Source organism: Sander lucioperca, chromosome 15 (genome assembly GCF_008315115.2).
Source record: "Sander lucioperca isolate FBNREF2018 chromosome 15, SLUC_FBN_1.2, whole genome shotgun sequence".
In the NCBI taxonomy this organism is placed as follows: domain Eukaryota; kingdom Metazoa; phylum Chordata; class Actinopteri; order Perciformes; family Percidae; genus Sander; species Sander lucioperca.
In genome coordinates, this window is record NC_050187.1 from 6,300,709 (window position 1) to 6,325,480 (window position 24,772).

The 24,772-nt window shown below is 39.9% G+C and overlaps 1 protein-coding gene across 1 annotated transcript; it reads right to left on the reverse strand.

Moving 5' to 3' along the window:
• Positions 1-274: 274 nt before the first annotated feature.
• degs1 (delta(4)-desaturase, sphingolipid 1) lies at positions 275-24,571 on the reverse strand. The gene is made up of 3 exons (XM_031321587.2): positions 24,253-24,571; positions 5,336-6,078; positions 275-606 (listed from the first exon to the last, which is right to left on the reverse strand). Exons 1-3 carry the CDS (start codon positions 24,332-24,334, stop codon positions 460-462), a joined length of 972 nt encoding a protein of 323 aa, XP_031177447.1. The 5' UTR covers positions 24,335-24,571; the 3' UTR covers positions 275-459.
• Positions 24,572-24,772: the final 201 nt, after the last annotated feature.

Below are 24,772 nucleotides of genomic sequence, written 5' to 3' on the forward strand. Positions count from 1 at the left end.
CTGTTTTTCTTTTTTTTCTTTACATCCTCAAGCTCCATGTTGCACTTAAGCTACACCATAATCCTCAGGGGGACATAATATGTGTACCAAATTTCATGACAATCCAACCATCCAGTTATACTTTCACTCGTTCGTAAAATACATATAACATTAGACATCTTAAGTTGAAGTATTTGTTTGATCAGAGCCAAAGGCTTTGTGCAACCAGCCCTAGCTACTGCCTAATCACACTAACAAACTCTGAGTTTTTTAATCTAACGTCTCCAGTTTTTTGCCTTTAGGATAACAAATAAACTATGTTCTCTTCCTGTGGAGGAAAAGCACTTTTTCACAATGTCCACCCTTTTTTCACACGTTGATTGTATTAATATGCAGAAGCTGTTTAGTTTATGGGATGGTGAGGTGGGGTGCAGTCATGGTGGACACTGCAGCTTTGTTGCAGAGAAGATTTCAGTCGAGTTACTCCTGCTTGACATCTCCTGTCAGCTTCCTCTTGACTCGAGAGTATGGGCTCAGTGCATCGTCCATGATGAAGTCGAACAGGACCTTCAGCCACGATGTGTACTGAGGCAGGTCATCATAATACTCTGCTGCTATCTTCTTCACCTGGAAACCAAGCCGAAACAGAATATATGTCAAAGAGCCATTTACAGTTTACACAGCTGATAAATGCTTTCATGTTTTAGACATACTGATCATTTTGAAGTCCTATTTTGTTTTCACACAAGTGAAAAGCGGGGTGTGCAAGGGTGTAATGATTATTTCTTTCTTAAAGTTTTCTGAGAATGGAAGCCTCTGTCCTAGTCGCCTGGCTTCCTTTAACATTAAGTTAAGTGCATATTTTTGTTTGTGGAATATATGTTCTTCTGGTCACTCTGCATGCAGTTTGCAGTAACATTAACCATTAGTAGAGTAATACATTAATTTACAGTAAGTAAATGAGTGGGGTGGCCACTGTATTGGACTCTGGTAATCTGTCAAACCTGGAAAAGTGTATATAGAAATGAATAGAATATAAAGAAATGGTTACAGTGGCCAGTTGACTCTAATCTAATAATTAGGGAATTGACAATTATGCACATTTATTGAAATAACCAAAAGTATTGTTCCCAACCTTTATATAGCCTACAATTTAAAGAAAGCAAGAAGGGTCATGGATGTTAAATAAATTATTTTGGATCCACTATGTGAAATCATGACCTAATTATCTCATTAACTGGAGATAAAAAATATACATCTTTTTTCAGAACTATTCCCACAAGAAACTGATTTAATTAGTGGGATCTTAATATCAAACACTTTGTTGAGATGATGCGCTTAATACACTCAAAGCTTAGTCTTGTCATGTGTGGTGATGCTGTTCTGTCCTTATCAATTGTCTTGACAAAGACAATTTTGCATACTGTGGACAATGGCATTCCTAACTAATGACTAACTAATCATGGGTTTGATCATGAAGTTACACAAAGAGGCAAAGAACAAATCAGGGCAAAAAAAATGTTATGTAACAGTTATTATAGAATGTCAATTTAAAAATACGAGTTCCTGTGAAACACCATATTCACACAGTAACATGGTTGCAGAGGATTTAATTATCAGCCTGCCTAGACAGATTTGTCTCCACCCAAATTAATAATTTATTTCATCCTTTCTAATCTCATGGAAAAGTGCCACCTGTGGGGAACAATAAACAGTTACACTTTATTTTTAGGGGTGTGCGCAAGACTGACATGACACTGTCATAACCAGGACACGACACTGTTCATAAACATGTCTTTATGAATGTTTATGATAAATGTTTATGACAGTCTTTTTATGTTGATGTTTTGACAACTTGACATTAACCAAGACAATATAATCTGTCAGTGTCTTTATTATGACAACTTGACAGTAACCTAGACAACATACAGAAATATGTCATAGCAGGCCTAATTATCAAAGTTAAAGAAACCATTTACCTTTAGTTATTTGTTAACATTACATTGTCTCGCATTGCCAGACCTATCTCCACAACACTGGCTCCTCCACGCATACATTCTATGATATGAGAAAAAAGTGCTTTGGGATGTTTGCATTTCTTTAAACCAATCTCACTCGTCTTGGTCGGCACTAAGCTCCGGATGCAGTGACAAAATAGTCTCAGGAAGAAACTTGTTTTGTTTTTGCAAAAGAAAATGGCACATAAAATATTAAATGAAGTTAACTGTTCACACAATACAGTAACGTGAGCTATTTTAATGAGCTGGATACATGGTTAAACCTCATTAGCGCTTACCAGTTTATTGGCAGGTGTACTTTGTCCAGTTAAAGAGTAGGGATGTCACGATTCTCCAAATCCTCGATTCGATTACATTTTCGATTCTAAGGTCACGGTTCGATTCTTACTTCTTTTTTTTTTTATACCACAGGTTGCTATGCCATTTTTAGACTAGACTTTTATGCAATATAATATCTGACCTTTGTTCGCAATGCACCAATGTATTGTCAAATTTAAAACATTTATTAACAACGTAATGTAACAATAACTTATATCTTCAGTCAGTTGGAAACTTAAGCAAAATAACCGGAGTAGTGTCACTGAACCGGGAGAATGAACCGACTCACTCCTGTTTTTTTTACCTCATTCGTGTCAGCAGCGCTTCGCTCAAGCTGAGTGAGATCGGTGTATGCTCATGGATATATTAAGAGAACTGTATGCTCCGTTGTGTGTAGCTGGTCTTCTTCTGCTACTGTGTGTGTAGTAATCTAGCTCATTAGCGCCTCCACTGGAGTGGTGGTAGAATCAATCAGGAAATGGGCTACCTCGAGCAGGCTACACGTGTGTGTTTTTAACTGTTTTTTTCCGCTTGGCAAGCCAACCGGATGTGACAGTGGCAGCATCGACGATTCAATTTTTTCATTCGACATTCAAGATTGTGACTTAATTTCGGTCGATTTCGATTTAAAATCGAAATCGTGACACCCTTATTAGAGAGTAAATGCCGTAAACATATTCTTTATTTTCGTAAATCTTTAGTTCTCAGAAAGAACCAAGCAGGCCTGCCTTGTTGCACGATAAAAAAATTTTTTTAACTTTTGAACCATTTTTTTGTGTAAAGCTTGCTAGCTCAAAGTTTGTTGTTGTTTCCCGAAGCGAACAGTTTGAGAATGGCAACACACAGAGAGCAGAAGGGGAGGGACATCCGTACATTTCCAGGCAATTATCCTGTAAATGCACTTTTACATTCAGACTTACATTGAACAGTCTTATGTGGTTGGTTTTTAAATTGGCTGCCATGAGAACATTATAACTGTGTCATGAATATTTTCCTTGACCTAAAGTTAAAGCTATAGTGCATAGTTTGTCTCCCCCATGAGGAATTCTAAGTATTGACAATCTGTCGGCACGTCCACACGATTAGGGTTGGGTACCTTTCGCATCTGAACCAATAACACTTCCGATACCGGTACCTGGAATTCGGTTCCTGGTACCCAACGGTACTTTTTTCGGTACTTTCCCTCAGTAATTACAAAAACATTATTTCAGTTGTAAAAATAATTCCAAACCTATTTACTTAGAACATTATGTTATTTATTTAGAATATTTTACACTGACAGAAATTAAACAAAAATAAAAATAAAACCTCTCCCTCTCTCCTCCCAAACCCGTCCCTACAACCTATTAAATTGAATAATTATTAATTTCTTACTCACTGTAACTTTTATTCTTGTATTTGTAGATTATTATATTTTAGCCGGTTTTATTTTCATCATGACCGTTTTTAATTGCTCTTTAATGTTTCATGTAAAGCACTTTGAATTGCCTTGTTGCTGAAAGGTACTGTAGAAATAAAGTTGCCTTGCAACCTCAGCCTGTCAGTCATTCCCCAGGGCATAGAAACCACCGTTGTGCCTGCTCGTCTCAGAGGAAGTGTAATGTCAACAGCACCGCGACTGCTTTAGGCCCGCCATATCATATCACAGTGAAAGGTATCTGCGTGAAGTTTTGAAAAACTGTAACCACACTTGAAACCGCTTTATCGGCATTGCCGTGACTCTCTGTGACTTCAAGAAAACTGCAGAGCCGACGTAGTTTGCTCCGTCCGCACCTCTGCACTCGCGTGTGTGTCGGACCTCTGCTCTCTGTCAACATGCAGAGAGGACAGATAAGCTTGCGCTCAAAATTTGGCACCGTTTGATTTTACGTGAACCAATACTCGGTAGTGCCGACGTGATTCGGTCAGTACCGGGTTCGGTACCCAACCCTACACACAATACGAGCCTTCAGTGATCGCGCACCCCCCCCCCCCCACGCAGTTTCTTGTAACCAAGGAGGACACAGAGGATTAAAAAAACATGGACTCTTCAGAAGAGGTAATTATCTTCACTTGAGTTTCTGCGTGCAAAAGTCGCCGGATGACACCAATTTTTAAACTTAGCCTTACTGAGAAATAGAGAGAGATAGTTTTGTGAAGCTGATAGTCTTAATTAGCAATGTATCAACTCATTTGGCAATGGTTTGAATGTAACGGACGATCATTAATATAAAAAAGTTACGCACTAAAGCTTTAAACAATTTTGACATCATAAAGATGTCATAACATTGCACTGTGAAATGATTTTTTAACGGTGCCCTTGACCTCAAGTAAAGTAAAAACCATTTGGACTTGTCATTAAGATGTCATGAATGTTATATAACCAGTTGGACATCAGTGAATACAGTACCAAGGTGATTTACTAAGTTTTGGACGGATAGCTTTAAGATAGCTTTAATTTATTCATGACACAATTATAAAAGCATTTTGTGTAATCAAACTTTATGCCAAGTCCAAATTGTTTCACTTCACTTAAGGTCAAGGAAAATATTCATGACACTGTTATAAAAGCATTTGACAGTGTAATCAAACTTTATGACCTCTTTATGATAAGTCCAAATTGGTTCACTTTTTCATGACACAATTATAATGGTCTCATGACAGCCAATGTAAAAAGCAACCACTTATGACAGTTTAATTGTAATGTTAACACATAAAGCTAAATGTTTTCTTTAAGTTAAGTTAATTAGGCCTGCCATGACGCCCCCCCCCCCAAATAAAAACTCTTCGGATCTACACGATTCACGTGGATGACATTTTCCCATTCAAAACAGCGATTTTTAGTTTGCAGGTATGTATAACACAGATTGTTGTCTTGGTTACTGTCAAGTTGTTTGAATGACACCTAATGACAACAGTCCTAAACATTTACAAAGACTTCTTCATGTTCGTGACAGGTGTCATGTCATGGTAATGATGGTGTCATTCACGTCAGTCAAAGTGTTACCCAATGATCTCAATAGTCACCCAGCTGTACTAACCATGGGCAGCCTGCGTCCTGGGATGCTGGGGAAGTCATGGTGCTCATTGTGGTAGCCCACGTTGAAGGTGAGCAGGTTCAGGGAGCCATAGTAGGAGTAGGTCTCATGGCCCTTGAGGAACATGTAGTGCTCAGCTATGAAGTGACCAGAGATGGGGTGCAAGCCCATTCCCAGCAAGGAGCCAGCCAGCATGTAGACCACAGGCTTGGCCCCCCACAGCCAGTAGAGCAGAATGTTAAAGGTGAGCTGGACGGCCAGGTTGGTCACCTCTAGCTGAGTGATGGGCTTGGGGTTGATGCAGAGGGGCCGGATGGCATAGAAGAGGGGCTGCAGAATAATCCAGATGAATTTCCGGAAGCGCGTGCAGAAGAACCAGCCTTCAAACTCAGTAGGGATGTCTACATCTACCCCGTCTCCACCCAGGTAGCGGTGATGGTCCAGGTGATAGCGTTTGAAGGAGGCAGAGTAGGGCAGGCCGATGGGCAGGTTGGCGAACATGGCAAAGTAGCGGTTCCACATGGCCTTGTTGTTTCCAAAAGCCGTGTTGTGGGAAATCTCATGAATAGCAAGGGTCATTGAGTGGTTGATACAGCTGCCAAAGGCATATGTCCAAAACAAAACCCATTTCCAGTCCAAGTCTTTAATCAAGTAGAAAGCTAAAAACTGTATAGCCACCATCATGCACACAATCCATTTCAGCCTTGGGTCAGGACCCATCAGTGACTTGATTTCTGGATATTTGGCTGTAGGAGAGAAACAAAAGACTTCAGTTAAACTCAGGAAAGATTTATATACTGAAAATGTATGTATTACAACTATGAGAATTAGAATACACTATGAAAATTGCAAAAGAAATTGTAAGTGAGTGACCAGTAATTATGAAGTATTATGACTTGACCTCATAAATCAATAATATGAATAAAAAAATATGAATGAATGAATGAATATGAATAAAAAATGCTTTGTAATATGTTATGATTGTTATATTTCTCAGTTCTTAGAACTATATTTATACAGTGCAGTATTGTATGCATGCTTTCAAAAAAAAAAAAAAGTTGGATATAACCGAAAATAATGGTTGGTCAACAACTGTGTTACTGAAGTTATTAAAATTAAAGATGCTGCTGATTTTGCTATAGAGCTCAATTGCTCCGTGAAATGCCAAACTCGTCCTACCAACTAGTTAATATTTCTATTACGTTTATGTTCTTAGATGATCTCACATGGTGATCAAATCATAAATTTGCTGTCAATGATTGTCATATGTTGTAAACATGAATTAATTGTTGCAAGCATAGACTGTAAAAAAGATGGACGCTTCTTCACTTCCTTCCACTGTACACAAGCAAATCTAAAATATCCTGGATACGGGCGCTTTCATCTTGTAATTTTGGAGTCAGAATCTGTGCAGTAGTGATTAGGCGGTGGAGCAAATTTTTAAAATGCTAATTCATTTTGATAATCAGTCATGTAAGACTAGTGGCAGACAGCTGATATATTGTGACTTTTGGCTCTCATCTTTCTAACTGGGGCAGTAATGGAGACCTAGGCTGTAACTATGCAGTAAATCCTTTTATCAAATCTTTGTTATCTTATGTACTGATGGGTGAACAGTAAACATGTAAGGGCATTCAGAAGTCATTCAGCCCCAGGCCTTTTCCACATGTTAAGGCGTCACATTTTAAGACTTTGAGTAGTAAACCACCAGACTAGTAGGGTAAAATGTCTACAAGCCAGTGCAAATTATTACTAGCCCAGTATTCAGGCATGTACCTTAACCCTACATTGTGATGTAGACAGAGCGAGACAGAAATCTTAAAGCAACTCTGATTTCTCTATTTAACTGTCAGCCGGGTGGTCATAGTTTTAAGGTTTTAATAAGAAGGGCTTTATCCGAATATTCAAATATTCGTTCAGTGGGTAGGTATTTGATTTTCAATTTTGGGATTCGAATATTCGTTTTTTTGAGAAAAAAAAACGTGCATGCAGGCTGAAATTTACTGTGGTGTTTTGTCATTATTAAGCCTCTAGCTGCTGGCTAATTTACGCAGCGCTTATGTCGTCCATCTCAGCCAAGAACAGAGAAATGTTGAGTTACAAGCGAGCAGTCTGATGTTTGTAGAGGTCTGTATGGTTAACGTTATACTGTAGCAGCCTGGTGTCGTTTTCAGGCAATTTGGTAAAGAGAGTATAACTGTTCATAATGCTAATGCTGGCACTGGCTGGCTGAGCACTCATTCACAAACACTGCGTCGGTCATTACTCATCATACCAACATGGACAACTCAAAACATTTTAGTCCTGTTTTAGTTGATAAAAACTCATTACATTTTAGTCAACTTTTAGTCATTACTTTTAGTCAAATTGATTTCTCCCTGAATTGTGTCAGCTATTTTTTATTTAGTATTATTCCTCTGTCAAATATCCTATTAGATTATATTGAACATTTGTCCTTGTCTGAAGCTGCTCTTGCGTTAAGTTTGGTGTTTGACGATCCTTTTTTCCAAGTCTTCAATCTTCTTGGCCTTTTCCTTAATAAGCATTTTAAGATGTTTCACCTCACACCTCATGTTCAACCACTTTTGTTTGCTTAGTGAATTTGCTAATCTCCTCCGTCATAAAGCTCAAGGACTTTCTTATTTCCTACATTTCCTCTTCCATCACAGTGCCTCCTTATCTTGCTTTTGGCATTCTTCCCTTCGTTCCTTTTCAGTGCTATACAGACCATACAATTCTCTTACATACACATGCAGTGACCAGCAGCAGTGTGTGCACAGAAAAAAAGTGAAAAGGTTTGTTCACCGTGCTCAAAATGGAAATCAACATAGCAGCGTTCAGAGGAGGCTCTACTCTACTATTTTTCTGACATATCTCATCATTTGGTGACATATCACCAAATGACTGACTTTATGTCAACTGACTTTAGCAGTTTAGATAACAGACACTCAACTGTCCCATGTCATAACAGACATGTGAACCAACTACAGACATTTGCCTTGTTCATGTACTCATGGCGGTGCGCTGTTGCAGAATGAAAACTGATGTATAACTGCTATTATGCCATATAACTGCTAATTTGATTAATTTACGTATTAATCAAAGGGGCGATAGCGGACACTTTAACCCCTGGTTGAATGATTATGAATGCATCTTTGCAGTTACTCCGAATCCTCAGCGGAGGTAGCCTATTTTTGGATGTGGGCATGATTTGCATTCAGCGGGGAGAGAGGTGTGGGTATGTCTCATGAGATCAGTGGCAGGTGAGTTAATTCACACAGCTGGTGCTCATTGACTAATTATACTCTCTCTTCAAGTGCAGTAGTGTGAACCTGGGATGTCTGCCCTGCCGGCTGTTGGATGTTGTTTATTATTGAACTGTTTGCCGAGCAGCGTCAGAAAAGCCAAGCGGCCAGAGGCTAAAGTGAAGGCGAAGCTGAGTATTTATATTGAAAGTGTGTGTTAGCAGACATGAGAATAAAAAGTGCCTTTGTCTGTGAGAGGACTGTCATGTCTACATTTGTGTTGAGAGACCCACGGCGGCAGCGAGTCTTGCTACAGTATTAATTTCCAAAAAGGCATATTAGTCGCTTGCCCCAACCACCCTTGCTATAAACATAGGTGTGATTGTGATCTGTGGTGACCAGGTCCACCTCACACAAACTTCCTTCTCCTATTCTCTCTCCTTACTACCACACCCACACCAGCCCACATTACCACGCCCATGCAGCACCACCCACGGACATTTACGGATTTTTAAACATTTAATGTAACTCGCAAACAATGCTTTCTACTTTTTAAAGAGCACACGTTTATAACAAATTTTTATTTATGCCGTTTGTATGCTGTTACTGTCATTCTCTACAGTATGTAGGTATGTAGTATGTATGTTGTCACTGTCTGTTCAATTGTCCGTGTTTCTCTCTGTTGACACTGTACATATTAAGTTATAACTCTAACTCTGCAATTTAAATGTTTTTTTTGGCTGTCTGTGATTATACTTCAGGGTTTTTCCTTGCTCAGAATTTGTCTTTGCGGGAACACACAAAGCAGGGGGGGAGGGGGTCTGGGGGTCCTCCCCCAGGAAATTCTGAGGGTAAATGACTTCAATTCCTGCATTCTGATACATTTTTAGGTACCAATTTATGGTAAAAATGTCAATATTTATTGCAAGGAAATCACAAAATTCTGGTGGCAGCTAACAATTCAAAATACAAAATATAATGGAATATTATTATATTCAGTAGTCCAGTAAGGAGGCTTTCACATCCGGGACGTGGGCCGGATACAACAACACTTGACCCTAAAGTCCAGTTGTTTGTAGGATTGACTTAGGCTACTTAATCAGTGATGTTGAATATAGCCTAGAGTGTAACGGACCACCACAGTTCATACATACATGTGAACCGTGGATTAATTGCAGAGTTTAATCTACATAGTGTAAAACTACTACGTGAATGGGGCACAGCAGAAAGACAGAGCAGAGCGACGCTGCTTGTTCAGGGTTTTCATGTGTACTCCTATAGGCCTACACTTTGCATCAGGCGTTAAAACCAACTGTACCGAATTAGACTACTATTTAACGCGAGACGTTTTTAACCGCTAATAAAACTGTCAATTTAATACTGATGCCGTCAGACGGCCGCGCGGACAGACAGCAGTCGGAGTTCTGGCGGAGTTCTGGCAGAGCTCTGCGCCGGTCAGCAGCGGCTTCTCACTGTACAGCCGGTCCCCCAGAGCAGCATGATCACCGGGAGGGTCCAGCCTGAACCCTGCAAACAGAGATCCCGTTTGAAGGTGACATGATTGATTTTGACTGAACGTCTCAATTTAAGTAACCTCTGATCGGGTCGTAGCAAATTAAGTAGCTACACTAAGTTTAAGATTAGGTGTTGGTCATTCTCAACACCTTTCTACTCCCCCCCCCAACTTATCAACTCTGGACTATGTGCTGCTGCCAGCCTGTATAACGTACGTTACTCACCATCGATCGACTGTTAGCTTCAGCTGGCTAACGTTAGCTGTCAACCTCCCGACTAGCTAGTGATCTAGCTAGGATTAGCCCTTCAGACCGCAGTGGACTTCAGTGGCCTCTCCATCCAATCTCCCGACTGGACCTTCGTCTACCACAACTGCCGGACTCTTTCAAATACATGTACTCCCTGTCTCCGCCGATCACTTGGTAGCGTTGGTCAGCTGTCAGCTTACGCCAGCTAGCTTCTGTTAGCTTCGACCAACTGACGGCTCGCCCAGCACATCTTTTCGCTGTAGAGCTCTTTTAGTCATGTTTCCCGGCTCAACACTAAGTTAGTGTGGGCCACTACCTTTCTGCACTGCTGAAAATGGTGCTCCTAAAATATTCCTCACTGCAACTTCTCAATGTCATCTGCTACGTCGCTTCAGCTTGCATTGCCAACATAAAATAAAAATATTGTCCCGTTGTCGGCTTCAGCTAAGAAGATAGTTCGCCCCCACACGTCCAAAATTCTTATTCAAATAACCTTCCGCAACGATTGCAGGCTCTTTGGTGGAGCTCTGCTTTGAATGAAGTTACATCGTGACAAATTAATGGACCACTTGCGGAGTGATATGAAGACATGAGTCAGAGGCACAAAAAACGTTGACAGCAGTCACCGGTCATTATGTTTACCAATACCCCCGACCTGTGCCTTGCGACACCCCCCCCCCAAAAAAAAAAAAGCGGATTTGTATGATTTACGAGAGCTTCATTTTCAGGTCAGAAAAGCCGGATTTCCGGAATTATCCGGAAGAATCACACCCCTGTATAAAGTTATTTTAAGGAAAAAAAGTAAGACAAATCGTTGCTTTAAAGCATGGATTTAACTAGCAGAGGTAACTTATTAGTGTTATATTAAGTATGACAAATGTTCACATTCACGAGTTGCAACAATGTTCCTGTAGGATCTGCTCGTACTCGCTGACTCCAGGGAAATAAAGAGTTCGGTTGTAACGTTGGTATATCCAGCATCAGCAACACACATGATGAAATACACAGCAGAGGTATTCATTTCCAACAGTTGCCGGTAGGCCGCTGCAGACGTCTAGAGCAGATCCTTCTTTTAAGTGTATACTGGGCATGAAACAGTCTGAGCTCTATTGATAATTTACATCTATTGATAACAGCAGAAAGCCACTTATAGCAGGTACGTAGACCAGGTGCTATTAGTGCTGACTGTCCCTTGCTCATGGATGCAAACACATGTATGGTGAAAAAAGAGAGGGCTACTCGAAATTGAAATAAAATTGTGATGGCGTAATATTATATAACCATGTGACAAATGCATGGGTTATAGGCTTAAATAATTGAAAATAATATTCAATATTTGGTAACCTTTTTAATACTCATTTGCCTGCTCTTTGATTTGTCTGAGAGCAACAAGGTTTCACAGCGGGTGTGTCACTGAGGCTACATCCACACTGCTAGAACCTGTAGAAACATGAACTGTCTTGTGGTGAACCATGGGCTTCTGCTTAGTGCTATGCTATTAGAGCTGCCAGGGGAGGGCTGCACTGACATAGCAATGTGGAGATAGGTCTGGCTACGCGAGACTAGGGGATGGCTAAGAGCTAAAGATTTCCATGGTGTGCAGCCACGCTTCCAACACGGCAAACAAACTACATTTATTACATATCCCATTATCGCTAGAGAAGGCAAAGGAATAGCTAATAATATGACAAACCAAGCCAGAGAGAGTATGAGAGGGAGAGAAGGAAGCCATCGCTAACTCCTTAGCTTAACAACTGCAGCTGCAGAATAATGTGTAAACAACTGTGGGATATGAGAGAAAGTTGCTAAAAGAAGGAGAAAGCTATGAGTGCTTGAGCAAACTAGTGCAAGTTTAAATGTATAGTGGGTAATGAAATGAAGACTATCACAAAATTACCTGGCTTGCCCAGCTCTGGCTACCAATAAGCAACACAGGAGCACTGGCAAAACGGAAATCAGAAATGGAGCTGACCCCAGCACGTCAGCGTCTTTTTGAGACAACCGATCCGAATATGTAGAACACATATCGGCAGGTTATGACCGGTGACCATAACCGATTAATCACTGACGTCCCTAAATGAAACATAATGCTGAATACAATTTTTAAATCACAGGAGGCCATAGCTGCACAGCCATCGTATTTGCGTTCAAGAGATGCAAAGAGCAAACAAAGAAGGCCTCCAGGCTACATGGATGTGTTCTACCTGCTTAGGAGGAACAGGGAGGTTACAGCAGAAAGACAAGTCTCAGCAAACACTACCTCCTGTGTCACCACTCCCACAAGGCTGAGCTTGCCCCTGGTGAGAGAGGCCTGAGGCATGTGACTATGTACAGTTAAGCTCTTTACAAGCAACGAAAAGGTCTTATTAGATCCACAGAACCTCATAACTCCACCTGAGCAGAAATCACAGACTAAGTTAGGTTAAAGGATGTTGAAAACATGCTGCTAAATGAATGTTGTTGTTTTGTGATAAATTCTATTTACAGATCCCGGTTGAGAAAACAAAGCATTTTGTATATGTTTCTAAGTTTGTGTTATCTGTTTTCTGTAACAAGGAAACAAATGAATCAAGTCAATAATCTGACCAAGTATTTGTTGCCATCTTTCAGTATGGACACAGTCCAAAATGTTTGGAGGTTTCATACCAAGCTCTAAATAAACAATTCCCAGCTCTTCTACAATATCTGCTTTGTCTGTGGAAACGCATTCACAGCAAACCTTACTAATCTGTAGTGTAGCAATGCCCGAGGCCCTGTTCAGACATTCAGGTATTAACATGCTTCCCGGGTGTTCTGATCAGCCAAGTACAGGTGGGAACGCACATATTTATAGCGATCAAGATTAACGTAAAAATTGCCCGGAGTTCTCCTTTAAGAAAAGGTTGTACAAACTTTAATTTGTAATGTTATTATATTACACCTATCCTAAATGTTGTTTATAAAGGGCATACAAATTATATTATTTTAATAAGAATTTGTATTTTTTGTATTGTATTATTTATTTCATTTGTACTGTTGAGCAAAGCAAAATTGTCTATTTTGAAAAAGTTTTTGTTATCTAATTTGTAAAATATTATGGTATTTTAAAAAAAGTATTGCACATCTTTGAAAATGTATTTCTTCTTATGCTCGTTTAACTTTGTATGTTATGGAAGTAAATCTGTTCATCGTATTTTGAAATGAAAAAGCCATTGAATTTCTAGCACTGAATATTTATGCATTGAAATAATGTATCTGAAATTTTGCCTCTGAATTTAACTTTCACCTTTATTTTTATAAGTTCACAAATTCAGAATATTTAATTCAAATCAACTGTGCAGACTTCGAATATGAGCAGTTTTACGAAAATGAATGGCGAATAGCACAATTGCTCCAACGTTGTCGGACTTGAGAAGCTTCCCAAACTGACATGGCAGCCAGCTGGTGCCTGCCGGGATCGCTCGCTAGCCACCTGGCCAGTGATGCTTACAGATCCCGCTAGGGCTGCACAATATTTTGTTTCATCGTCTACATCGCGATGTGCGCGATAGTCACATCGCAGGATGTGCGATGTTAACACTACACCTTTTTGGCTGCTGATAGAAAAGTAAACTTTCACCGTTCTCCTTTTACATGATTGTTTGCGGCCGACCCTTCCCCTTTAAGACAGGTGGCCATGTGGACAACGTGTGTATGTGACGTAGAGTTAGTCCGACGGGGTTTGTTATGGGAAGCGACTGTGTGTAGAAAAGTACCATAACAACAACTTGTGCTGACACAGTGGTGCACATGCTTTTTGATGGGTAGTGAACCTACAGTAGTCAGTGTTTTATGTTCGCTGCAAAGACAAACTAAATCACCTGATTAATACGTTATCACGATGTCTCCTGGCCATTTTTAAGCGCAGAGTTGCCAGAAAGCTGCTACCAGCCAGGCTAAAGCTAATAGTTAGCCTTAAGAACCAAGGGGTCTGTCCCAACTAACGTTATGGTTTGGAGCCGCGAAGCTGGAAACGTAACACTTATCTACAACAGCAGCTTGTGTCTGATATAACGTCATTTACACTGATTGAAGTGTTCTTGGATACACAGTTTGTTGCTAGTGCGTGACATGCAGGTTCTGCATGCACAGCCAACCACCAATCACAATCAATGTTGATCAATTTATCAAACAAACAAAGCAGGCCCCGCTAGTCGACTACAACCTGAAATTTAGAGGAAGCAACATGCATGCATTATTAATATCATTGACTTTAGCCTGCATTGATAGAATTATATGAATACAATGGTGTCATGTAAGTCATCCATTGTATTTAACTACCTAATTTCCCTCTCCAAAATCTCTAGGCTTACTTGCTTTGGTGTTTGTGAAGTATCAAAGCTCAACAAAGATTGGTTCACATAAGTTCATTATTTTTTTCTTCTACGTAGATGCACTCCCCTACAAAATCACCACACTAGTCAAGAATGATTTATTATTTCTAAATAGAGCTATTCATATCATCTTGTAAAAAGTCTTTTTTCCCATATCGCAGTATATATCGCAGGAAGAAAAAAAAATATGGGTTGTGTTTCCCAAGTCCAGGAAGGGGGAGGTGACTAAAAACAGACCCTACATACAGTAAGCTTTAAACTACTTTTATTTTTATAACAAATAATGTAACATCAATAGTGACACATTGAATATGTACAAGTAGTGTTAACTTTAGAAAAACACTTTTGTAATTACAAATTAATGAACAAATAGTGACACAACACATATACATATATACACACATATATATATATATATATATATATATATATATATATATATATATATATATATATATATATATATATACACACATATATATATATACACACATATATATATATATATATACACATATATATATATATATATATATACACACATATATATATATATACATACACATATACACATATATACACACACACATATATATATATATATATATACATATATATATATATATATATATAATATATACATATATATATATATATATATATATATACACATATATACATATATACATATATATATATACACATATATATATATACACATATATATATATATATGTATATATGTATGTGTATATGTGTGTGTATATATATATATATATATATAGTACGGTAAACATAAATAAATACTTAAGGCTACAATATAAATATGTACAAATAAGGTGGCGTCTGAGAAGAACTCTCTTCATAAACACTGATTATTTATATGCATTAATTCACAGAATATGTGGAAGAAGTTATGAGGCTGGTTTTCGAGGAGGTGTTCGAGGACCCAACGCCATTTGTTGTGGTGCTGAAGTCGATCCCCACCCCCAAGGACCTGGCATCGGAACGTGAGAGACCCACAAAGGAGGAAGTGGTTGCCCGTCGGAATCCAAAGCCAAAGACAAAGTCAAGATAAGCAAGGTGCCTGTAGCGCCTGTATGGACAGGATTGGACAATAGTGAACATCCCTCTTAATTATAGTGTATATCTGTATTTTTTTCCTATTATGTATATTAAGAGTGTTCTATTTATATAACTGTTTTGACATTTGATAAAAATAAAGACATTGTAATTGTGATTTCTTCATTAGGTCTTTGGTTTCTTGGGAAAATAATTTTATGGTACAGTTAATTACATGTTTTGAAAACTTTTTTTCTGTTCGACACCTTAAAAAGGTCCATAGTCTGCTCTGTATATATTGTAGATGTTCCGCAGGGTGTAGTGGTTCAAACAGGTTGGCTCTAGGTCTGGATGGTAAACCATGCAGGTAGGTGGGACAGGAACCTGTTGCATTCGTGTAACAACCTAATAATAAAAATAAGTAACTCATTTAGAATAAATATTACCTGAGGAGGCAACATTACTGCAAAATGCAGATATTGATTGATGAAGCAACATGTATTTGTTAAACTTGTATGTATAAAACAAATGGTGTCAGAGATCATAGAAATGATTGGTCCCTATAATATAATTGATTACAAATAATTACATCCAGGAGGTGACTTGAAATTATGATACATTTTTGCACAAAGGTAAAAGTAAACATGACAACACATTTGAAAGTAGGCTAATTGTATTTGTATATTTCTTTAAGGATACATTTTGTAGTATTTTACAACAGAAGAAGGTTAGTCAAAATCATATCCACTTTGCATGACTGTTGTATACATTGTAATTCATTATAATTACTATTTTTAGCAGACATTACCACCCTCCAGGCAGTCAATGGACATAAAGTTGTTACTGTGATAGAGATGGTGCAGAATTAAAACGTTATGTATAAAAGACTTAAATAACTTACCACTCTGAAACATCTTGCTCTAGGTTGCGAAGCTGGTTCGGGTTGTTTGGGGATCAGACTCTGGTTCGAACATGTACGGCTGAGCTGAAGCCATGGTTACCGGTAGATAGATGCTAGCTCGGATCCGGCTGAGGCGGGTTTGTTTTGGATCACACTATAGCATGCTTATCAAGGCCCGCCCTACTCTGCATCTAAGTGGCTAGTAGTCCTTACCTAGGTACTGCGCATGTGGGACTCCAAACAAAGATGGGATAGAAGTAAGATGCCTCACTCTGTAGCTAAAACAGAGAGCTCAACACTCTCTGTTGGAAAAGAAGAAAAGAGGAGCTGCAGCAATGTGCAGTACAACAAATATATGGTGTTTTTTGAAAATTAAACCATGTAAACCTATTCTGGTACAAACTCTAAAAACAATTATGAACCTGAAAATGAGCATAATATGACCTCTTTAAAAAAAATCCAGCACATAGACAGCACCTTAAAACACTAAACAGGTGAATTAACCTTACCAATCAACAATTTAACAAAACAATATGCTGAGGGAAAATATTTGTATGTTGATTTTGAGCGCTATGCATTCCCACTAACCAGTTTTAAAAAGTAAAATGATACAGCGTGTTGCATAAATACAACATCTCCTGTAGCAGGGAATCAAAGGCAGAGGGGTCGCAGGGTTCACTAACGTTAGCTGCTTGTCTCATCTGGGGTCTGATAAACAGACCCCATAATGTTATTTTCCAAGCTACTGTAGCTGTCTTATTTCACTGGAAACACCTTACTGCGTTTTCCATGGCAAATCAGCCGTTCAGGCAGGTTTGCCTCCTCTGCCTGAGGAGAAAATGCTATACTTGCGCTGTTGTTTATTTGGTTGTCATGACTTCGCGAGTGATGACATCCTGTCATTGTTCCAGTTGCTCACCCTCAAAGGGAAGAGAGAGCGGATAACTGTTGGCTTGAGTTCAGATGAGCAGACAGCCCTGCAGAGTCGTTTAATCACGACCTCATGACATTTCAGAAAATTCCTAAGGCGGCAATAATATCCCTTGTGTTGTCCTTTGGGTCACCGGTGACCCGTTCAGTTTATTTGACATTTTTGTATTGGCCTGGCGTTGAGCATCGGGTCCCCTGGTGACCCTCGCGTACTGTGTGATGTCATTTCACATGAACTGGCGGGGGGGCGAGGCACCCTTCGGGGGGTCTCAGAGACCCGTGCTACACTCAAACGCGTTGAGACCCGTGCTGCACCCGTGCTACACTCGAACGCGTTTCCCACTCGCCTCATCATCGTTCTACGAGGTCCCGGGGACCCGTGCTACACTCGAACGCCTTGAGACCAGTGCTACACTCGAAAACGTTTCCCACTCGCCTCATCATCATCCTACGGGGTCCCAGAGAACTGTGCTGCACTCGAACACCTTGAGACCCGTGCTACACTCAAACGCGTGTGGATAGGCTAATACAAAATGTAAATAAACTAAACAAGTCCCTGTGACAAGGACAATACAAGGGATATAGCAGGGGCGGCCTGCCGCTGCTGAATGTATCAAACGAAAACAGTGGATCAGCCAAAACACATGTTAATGCTAGGTGCGAACAGGGCCCAGGTCTAAGTACAGGTGTGACAGCCTGACAGTCACCTGATCCTGCTGCATTCAGTGTGTGCTAACATGATTAATTTAACACAGGATACTGCTCTGCTGTCAATGAGTATCTTTATCCATGGCACCGTTCTTACTCTCAACACAATGGCAGTACTTAAGCATCTGTTATGCTAACAGTGTAAAGACATTAGAGATACAAAGCTGTAAAACAAAACTATACATCCTTAATCATCCAAAACTAAGTACTCAAGAGATTAAGGCAGACTACAATACATAGACACTTTGAAATAATGAAGGCATTTGTGTTTGCCACAATAAAAAAGAGAATTGGATATGGGGCAGCCCCTTGAATTCAATGATGTAAATGATTTGCCACAGAGCCTGTCAGTGTCTCGTTAAATGCCTTTTTTCATTTCTTCTTTGGGAATGTTACAATAACAAAGTTATGTCTATCTATATCTTTAAAAAGGTTTGTAAAGATAGCAAAGCTGAATTTTACACAGAGCAGTATACACTGTGGGCTGCAACGGCAACAATTACTTAAAGGTATACTTCACCGATTAGCATTAAGCTTTGTAGCTACTGCTACTGAAACCTGGTAGTATTTTTCGAATGACCATGCTTCCCTCCCTCATGTCCCACAATACATGTTTGTATTGTGGGTCTGGAAAAAAGCCTCTGATGACACAAAAAACGTCATTTAGTGTCATCTGAGGCATTTTTGCCCAGAGGCTATGGACTACAGCCAGCTAGTTCCGCATGTTTTCAACCCGCTCATAGAGGGTGGGACTGTCACTAGCCGATGCGACTCCAGTGTCAGCCATCTTGAAGCTAAGCTAATAACAGGCTCTCTTTTCAGCAGCAAACTTTTACAACAATTATGTGCATCCAAACTAGAGGTCGACCGATTTATCAGCTGGCCGATTTTTGGCATTTTTTAACATAATCGGCATCGGCCAATATCCCAGTATATCAAGTCGATTAATAGGCAGGTGCATCTGCAGGCAGCCTAGTGTTAAAAACATGAATAGACGACATTTTTTACAGCGTACCCAGACCAGCTGCCTCCAGCCCCTCCCCTCGTGTAGTCTTGCCGTGCGTCTCGCGCAGCCACTTCAGGCTCAGACACTACCGTTAGTAGTAGCATATTGCTGGTGTTCTTGCCTTGGGATTAACTGTACTAATAAAACCGTACAATACACCTCGGCCAAACCGCTGTGGAAGCTCCCCGAATGTCATTTATCAGAGTCTGGTTGTTACCCCTGTCCGTAGCAGTCTCATCCACTCCTATAACGGAGCTAACTGGAGCTAGCTAACCGCTAACGGAGCTAATCGTTGCTAACAGAGCCTTCAGTTCTCCGTGCCTGTATCCATTAACTGCATCTATGGACTTGAGCACGAATAAAACCCTTAATTTTATTAAATTGGATGGACGAGTTTTAAATTACAACCAAGAGTTGTTTGAATGACAAATCTGCTCAGATAAGATCCTAATGAGTGCAACAGGACATGTAACAGTAGGGTCCCCAAAACACAGATAGCCTAAAACACACAAACAAATGAACAATGATCTAACAAACAACAAGAACATGAACAAGAATTGACTTTAGATAGCCCTAGTCTTATGTGATTCAACAGGAGTTAGGAGGAAATAGTGTTGAGATTAATAATATGTCACTTTCTGTGAAGCTTGCAGGTTTGTATTCTCAGAAGTTTAATAAATGCTGCACTAAACTTTATTTTTTTCATTTAAAAGTTTATTTGACAAAGTTTATTTTCTTCTTACCTGTTTCGTTCATTTAATATATTTTTCATACATTATTTATACAATATGTTTTTACATTATACATTTTTAATTGAAGTATACAAGTGTAGATTGGTGAAGTGTTCAATAAATGTTTTTGTTGAGATATTCTGTGTATATTAGCGTTACATTTTATCTTTCAAATAGAGGTTTAAAAACAAGCACATATCGGCCAAAATAAATAGGCAGCATTAATCGGCCATCGGCTGACCCCGATTTCTAAAGATCGGCATCGGCCAGAGAAAACCCATATCGGACGACCTCTAATCCAAACTACCGCACATGTGTACCACCGGGATACATTGGTACAGATCGGAGAATATGCAGGAAACTTTATTACAGACGGAATACTCGACACACTACGCGAGCTTCGCCTGCTACGGAGACCAGCACCTCAGCCTGCGATGTCGCTAGCTGGGTAAGGGGACATCTAAAGCGGTGTGCGTGAAAGCGGGACGAGGGCAGGAGTTCAAGCTAGGTGGAAAGCCCACGGGACTTCAGCATGAGACTACAGCTAGCCTTATCTAACGCTATCACTGTGCAAGCCAAAGACATCATTTGGACCGTTTCCATGTAGTTACATAGTCACTGATATGGTCATAACGAGGGCAACGAGATGGCATCACGAGACATTGAGTGCTGAGGTGCAGTGTAACCAGTGTGGCAATGGGAGGGAACAACAGAGTATAGTAGCTGCAACACAGCCTCTAGTGCTGAGAATTCTGTGTTGGCTGTCCATTTTGGATGCTGCCATTATCCTGCTTCTCTTGCTCAGTGCTCAATTACCTATTTTTGAGGGGGAAAAAAAGTTATAGACTTTTAGATTTTTCGTCGCAAAGGCATGACCTGTCCTCTGGAGGACATAGCCAGACCACTGTTGTCGGGAGCGGGAAGCGACGAAGGTGGGGACGGGAGAGAAAGCAGAAGCAAGGATGCCGGTCGGGCCTGCTAGCCCGGCTAAGGGAACCACCACACAGATCGCCACTGCCAAGACTCCTACTCACCAACGCCAGATCGATGAGGCAGCACAGTGGCTCAGTGGTTAGCACTTCTGCCTCACAGCAAGAGGGTTCGAACCCAGGTCGTCCCAGGCCTTTCTTTGTGGAGTTTGCATGTTCTCCCTGTGCTTGCGTGGGTTTCCTCCGGGTGCTCCGGTTTCTTCCCACCATTAAGACTGCAACTAGGACTACAGTTGAAAATTAGCCGACTGGCTAACATTGCCGCATTTACAGAAATGTTGATTAATGTGCTAATCAAAATAAATAAATCAAATCGCACACAAAATGGATGAGCTACAAATACACACGGAACTGCTGTGTGATGATTACCACCGAAGCCTGGCTGAATACACTCATCCCAGACGGCAGCTAGCAGGGCGAGCTAGCTACCAGCAGGGTGTCTGAGTTGAAAACTAGGGCTGAACGATTTTTGAAAATAATCTAATTGCGATTTTTTCCCCAAATATTGCGATTCGATATTCGATTATTTTTTTAAGCTCTTTGTCTTCTGTATTATTCAAGAAAGACAAACAATAAATCATTTTATAGTATGAACAACACACAATTACACACTAGACAGTTAAATAACTAAAAATATAGTATATATATATACACACACACACACACACAAGTGTATTTTTTTTTTACAGTGCACAGAGAGGAGCTGCCTCCAGCCCCTCCCCCTCGTGAAGTTACGTGCTGCCGTGTGCACTTGTTCAGAGAGGCTATCGTTACGTTAGCTAGTTGCTGGTGTTCTTGCCGTGGGATTAACTGTACTAATAAAACCGTTGAAACACCGCGGCCACGCTGCCGTGAAAGCTCCCCGAACGTCATTTATCAGTCTGCTTGTTACCCCTCTCAGTGGCAACTCCTCCACTCATATCTTTATAACGGAGCTAGCTAACTGCTAACCGGAGCTAACCGCTAATCAGAGCTAATCGTTGCCAACCGAGCCTTGAGTTCTGTGTGCCTGTATTCATTAACTGCATGTATGGACTCGAGCCCGAATAAAACCCTTCATTTTATTAAAATGGCTGTAAAAGTTTTAAACTACAACTCAGAGTTGTTTGAATGACAGAGTTCTGCTCAAGGTACGACGTAGCGTTAGCGTGCTAAGTTGATGCTTTCTCTGTGGAGTGCAGACTGATTTGCTCTCGCGAGTCATGTGACCAAATCGCAGCCTTTGCGATTAGGAAATCGCATTTTAACATATCGCGATATTATCGCAAATGCAATTAATCGTTCAGCCCTATTGAAAACGCATCCTGTTGTCACGTTCATGTTGCACAGACATTTTAATTGCATTTTGTGTCGATTAAGAGGCAAAAAGAAACTCTTTAGAACATGCCCCCACAACTGCCGTTTTAGTTAAGTGGGAACTCTAGACGTAGCTGCAGCAATTCTGTGTTGCTAGCACTGATTTGACTCCTTTAACGCTGCAGCTCTGATAAATTTAAGCATGAAATATCTTTCCATAATCTTTATGGGAGATTGCAGGCATAAAAACATGGGATTTTGATGCTGAATATTTCAAACAGCATCATATAACTTAATAATGTAGTATTAGAGCAAGCAGATACATAACATACTGTATTTTAGGGCTTTCCTCGACTAAAGAAATTCTTAGTGACTAACACTTATATGATTTTGTCGATTAATCGATTAGTTGATGTAATCGACAGAGAAAAAAAACAGACACTTCCCTAAACGTTCGCTCATTCAGAGACCACACTTCTGAGGTAGATCTCAGACCTTCTGTGTCTGTCAGAAGGTCTGAGATCTACCGTATCAGCAGAGCAATCACGTAATGCACAGCAGACTATGGTGCAGGTAGATTATTTTCTGAAATATAGTGACTATTATAACTTTATTTTTCTCAAAATATCACGACTCCTCCAAATCTCAGAGAACACAGATATATTTTGAGTGTGCACAAAGTTTTGAACATGAGCAGAAATCTTGCTCAAACTTAATATTACAGTCCAGGGGTTTATTAATAAATTAAAATGAATTAATGTATGTATAATTAATGTATCATTGAGGTGAATAATTGTCATATGCACATTTAAGGAGGTTACTTCCTCAACAAAAGAGAAGGGAAGAGTAAATTATGCTATGATATGAATAAATAGATGAAAGCAATACAGAATGCCTATTATTGCAATATTTTCCATTATGTTTTTATATTTGGATTGTAATCTATGTTTCCCTTTACATAAAGATATTTCCAGCATAAATTGATTCAGAAAAAGGTAGAAATAGGTGCATACAAATTCCCAGAATGCAGGAAATGAAGTGTTTAATGCTCAAAATTTTCTGGGCCCAGACCCCGCCACATCATTAATCACCATGCGGAAATGGAATAAATACTTTGTATTTGGTTGAATTGTCAGTGTCATGTATCAAATATTTTCTTCTGCAAGTCTAAACAATTATTAATAACAACAACAAAAACACTAATAATAAGAAACACCCACATTCCCGCGATCCGTCCAACCCGCCCCCCATCTTTGACCCCCTGAGGGGGGTTTAAATGTCACTCTTGCCTGTCTTCAAAACTTGAGAGCCCTGACAGTGGCTACTTATACTATCTCTCAAAAGCCAATAAAACACCTACTTAAGGACATGTTTAACTTAACACATGGCAGAAGTGTGAAAGTCCAAGTGAAAGTCTTGTGTAAGCCTAGCTAGTCTTCCGTTATAGTGTGTATCCATATAGCAGTATGTGAACCGTTATGGCACCGTTACTGTGAGAAGCTCAAAAGAGAGTTAGCGTTGTTATTTCAGGGAGTGGCGACAAGACTACTGTGGCTGTAAGGTTACGCTACATTGCTAACGTTATTATGTTTCATTAAGCCAACTGGCTGCAACTATCTGTATTTCTATAACAGCCATGGTGGTGTATCTCGGTCAGTAAAAGGGAGTAAACTATTCACCAAAGTTAAACCTAACCTATGACCGTTAAGCTAGCACTTGGCAAATTAACAGGCGGATGTGGAACCGTTAGCTAGTCACGTTAGCAAACCGAGTCAGCTGATATGGTAGTGGTGGTATTTAGCTACGCGTTTAACGAACGTTATTCATCAACATAGCCACCCAGGCGAGTTAACATAGTTATATCTAAGTTAATGTTAACTTACGTTATAGGTTAACTAGCTAACAAAACTTGCTAACGGATAAGTTAGCTAGCTCACCCAGTATTTCTTTTCTCCTGTCGGCATGCGGCTGGTCCGTATACACCCACTCGAAGTCCTCACGAGCGACCCGATTCCCCATCTTGTTATCACTGTTTTAAACAACTTACTTAGACAAAGAAGTAGGCCTAACGTTAATTAAATATCACAAGGTCGTTTCAAAAGAGAACTCTGACTCTTGTCCTCTCCTCTACAGTCCTCCACCTCTCCTCTCTCCTCGCCTGGCTGATTTGCCCGAACATCAGTCACTCCTCCCTACTGTAGTCAGCTCCTCCTACCAGCTTCATCGAAGAACGGAGAGGTGAAATTCTGAATGACACAGTTGTTCTACGCTATCACATTATTGTTCTTAACGTCTCTGAAATAACTAATGATCACATTTTACCAATAAGTAGAGTAGTAGATATCCATTTAACAGAAAACCCAGCAATAGGACTAAACTATAATCCGTTTCATGCAAAAGGAAGAGAAAAAAAGAAAATTAAACAAAGACCTGGCTCTTTATGAATATGTAGGCTAT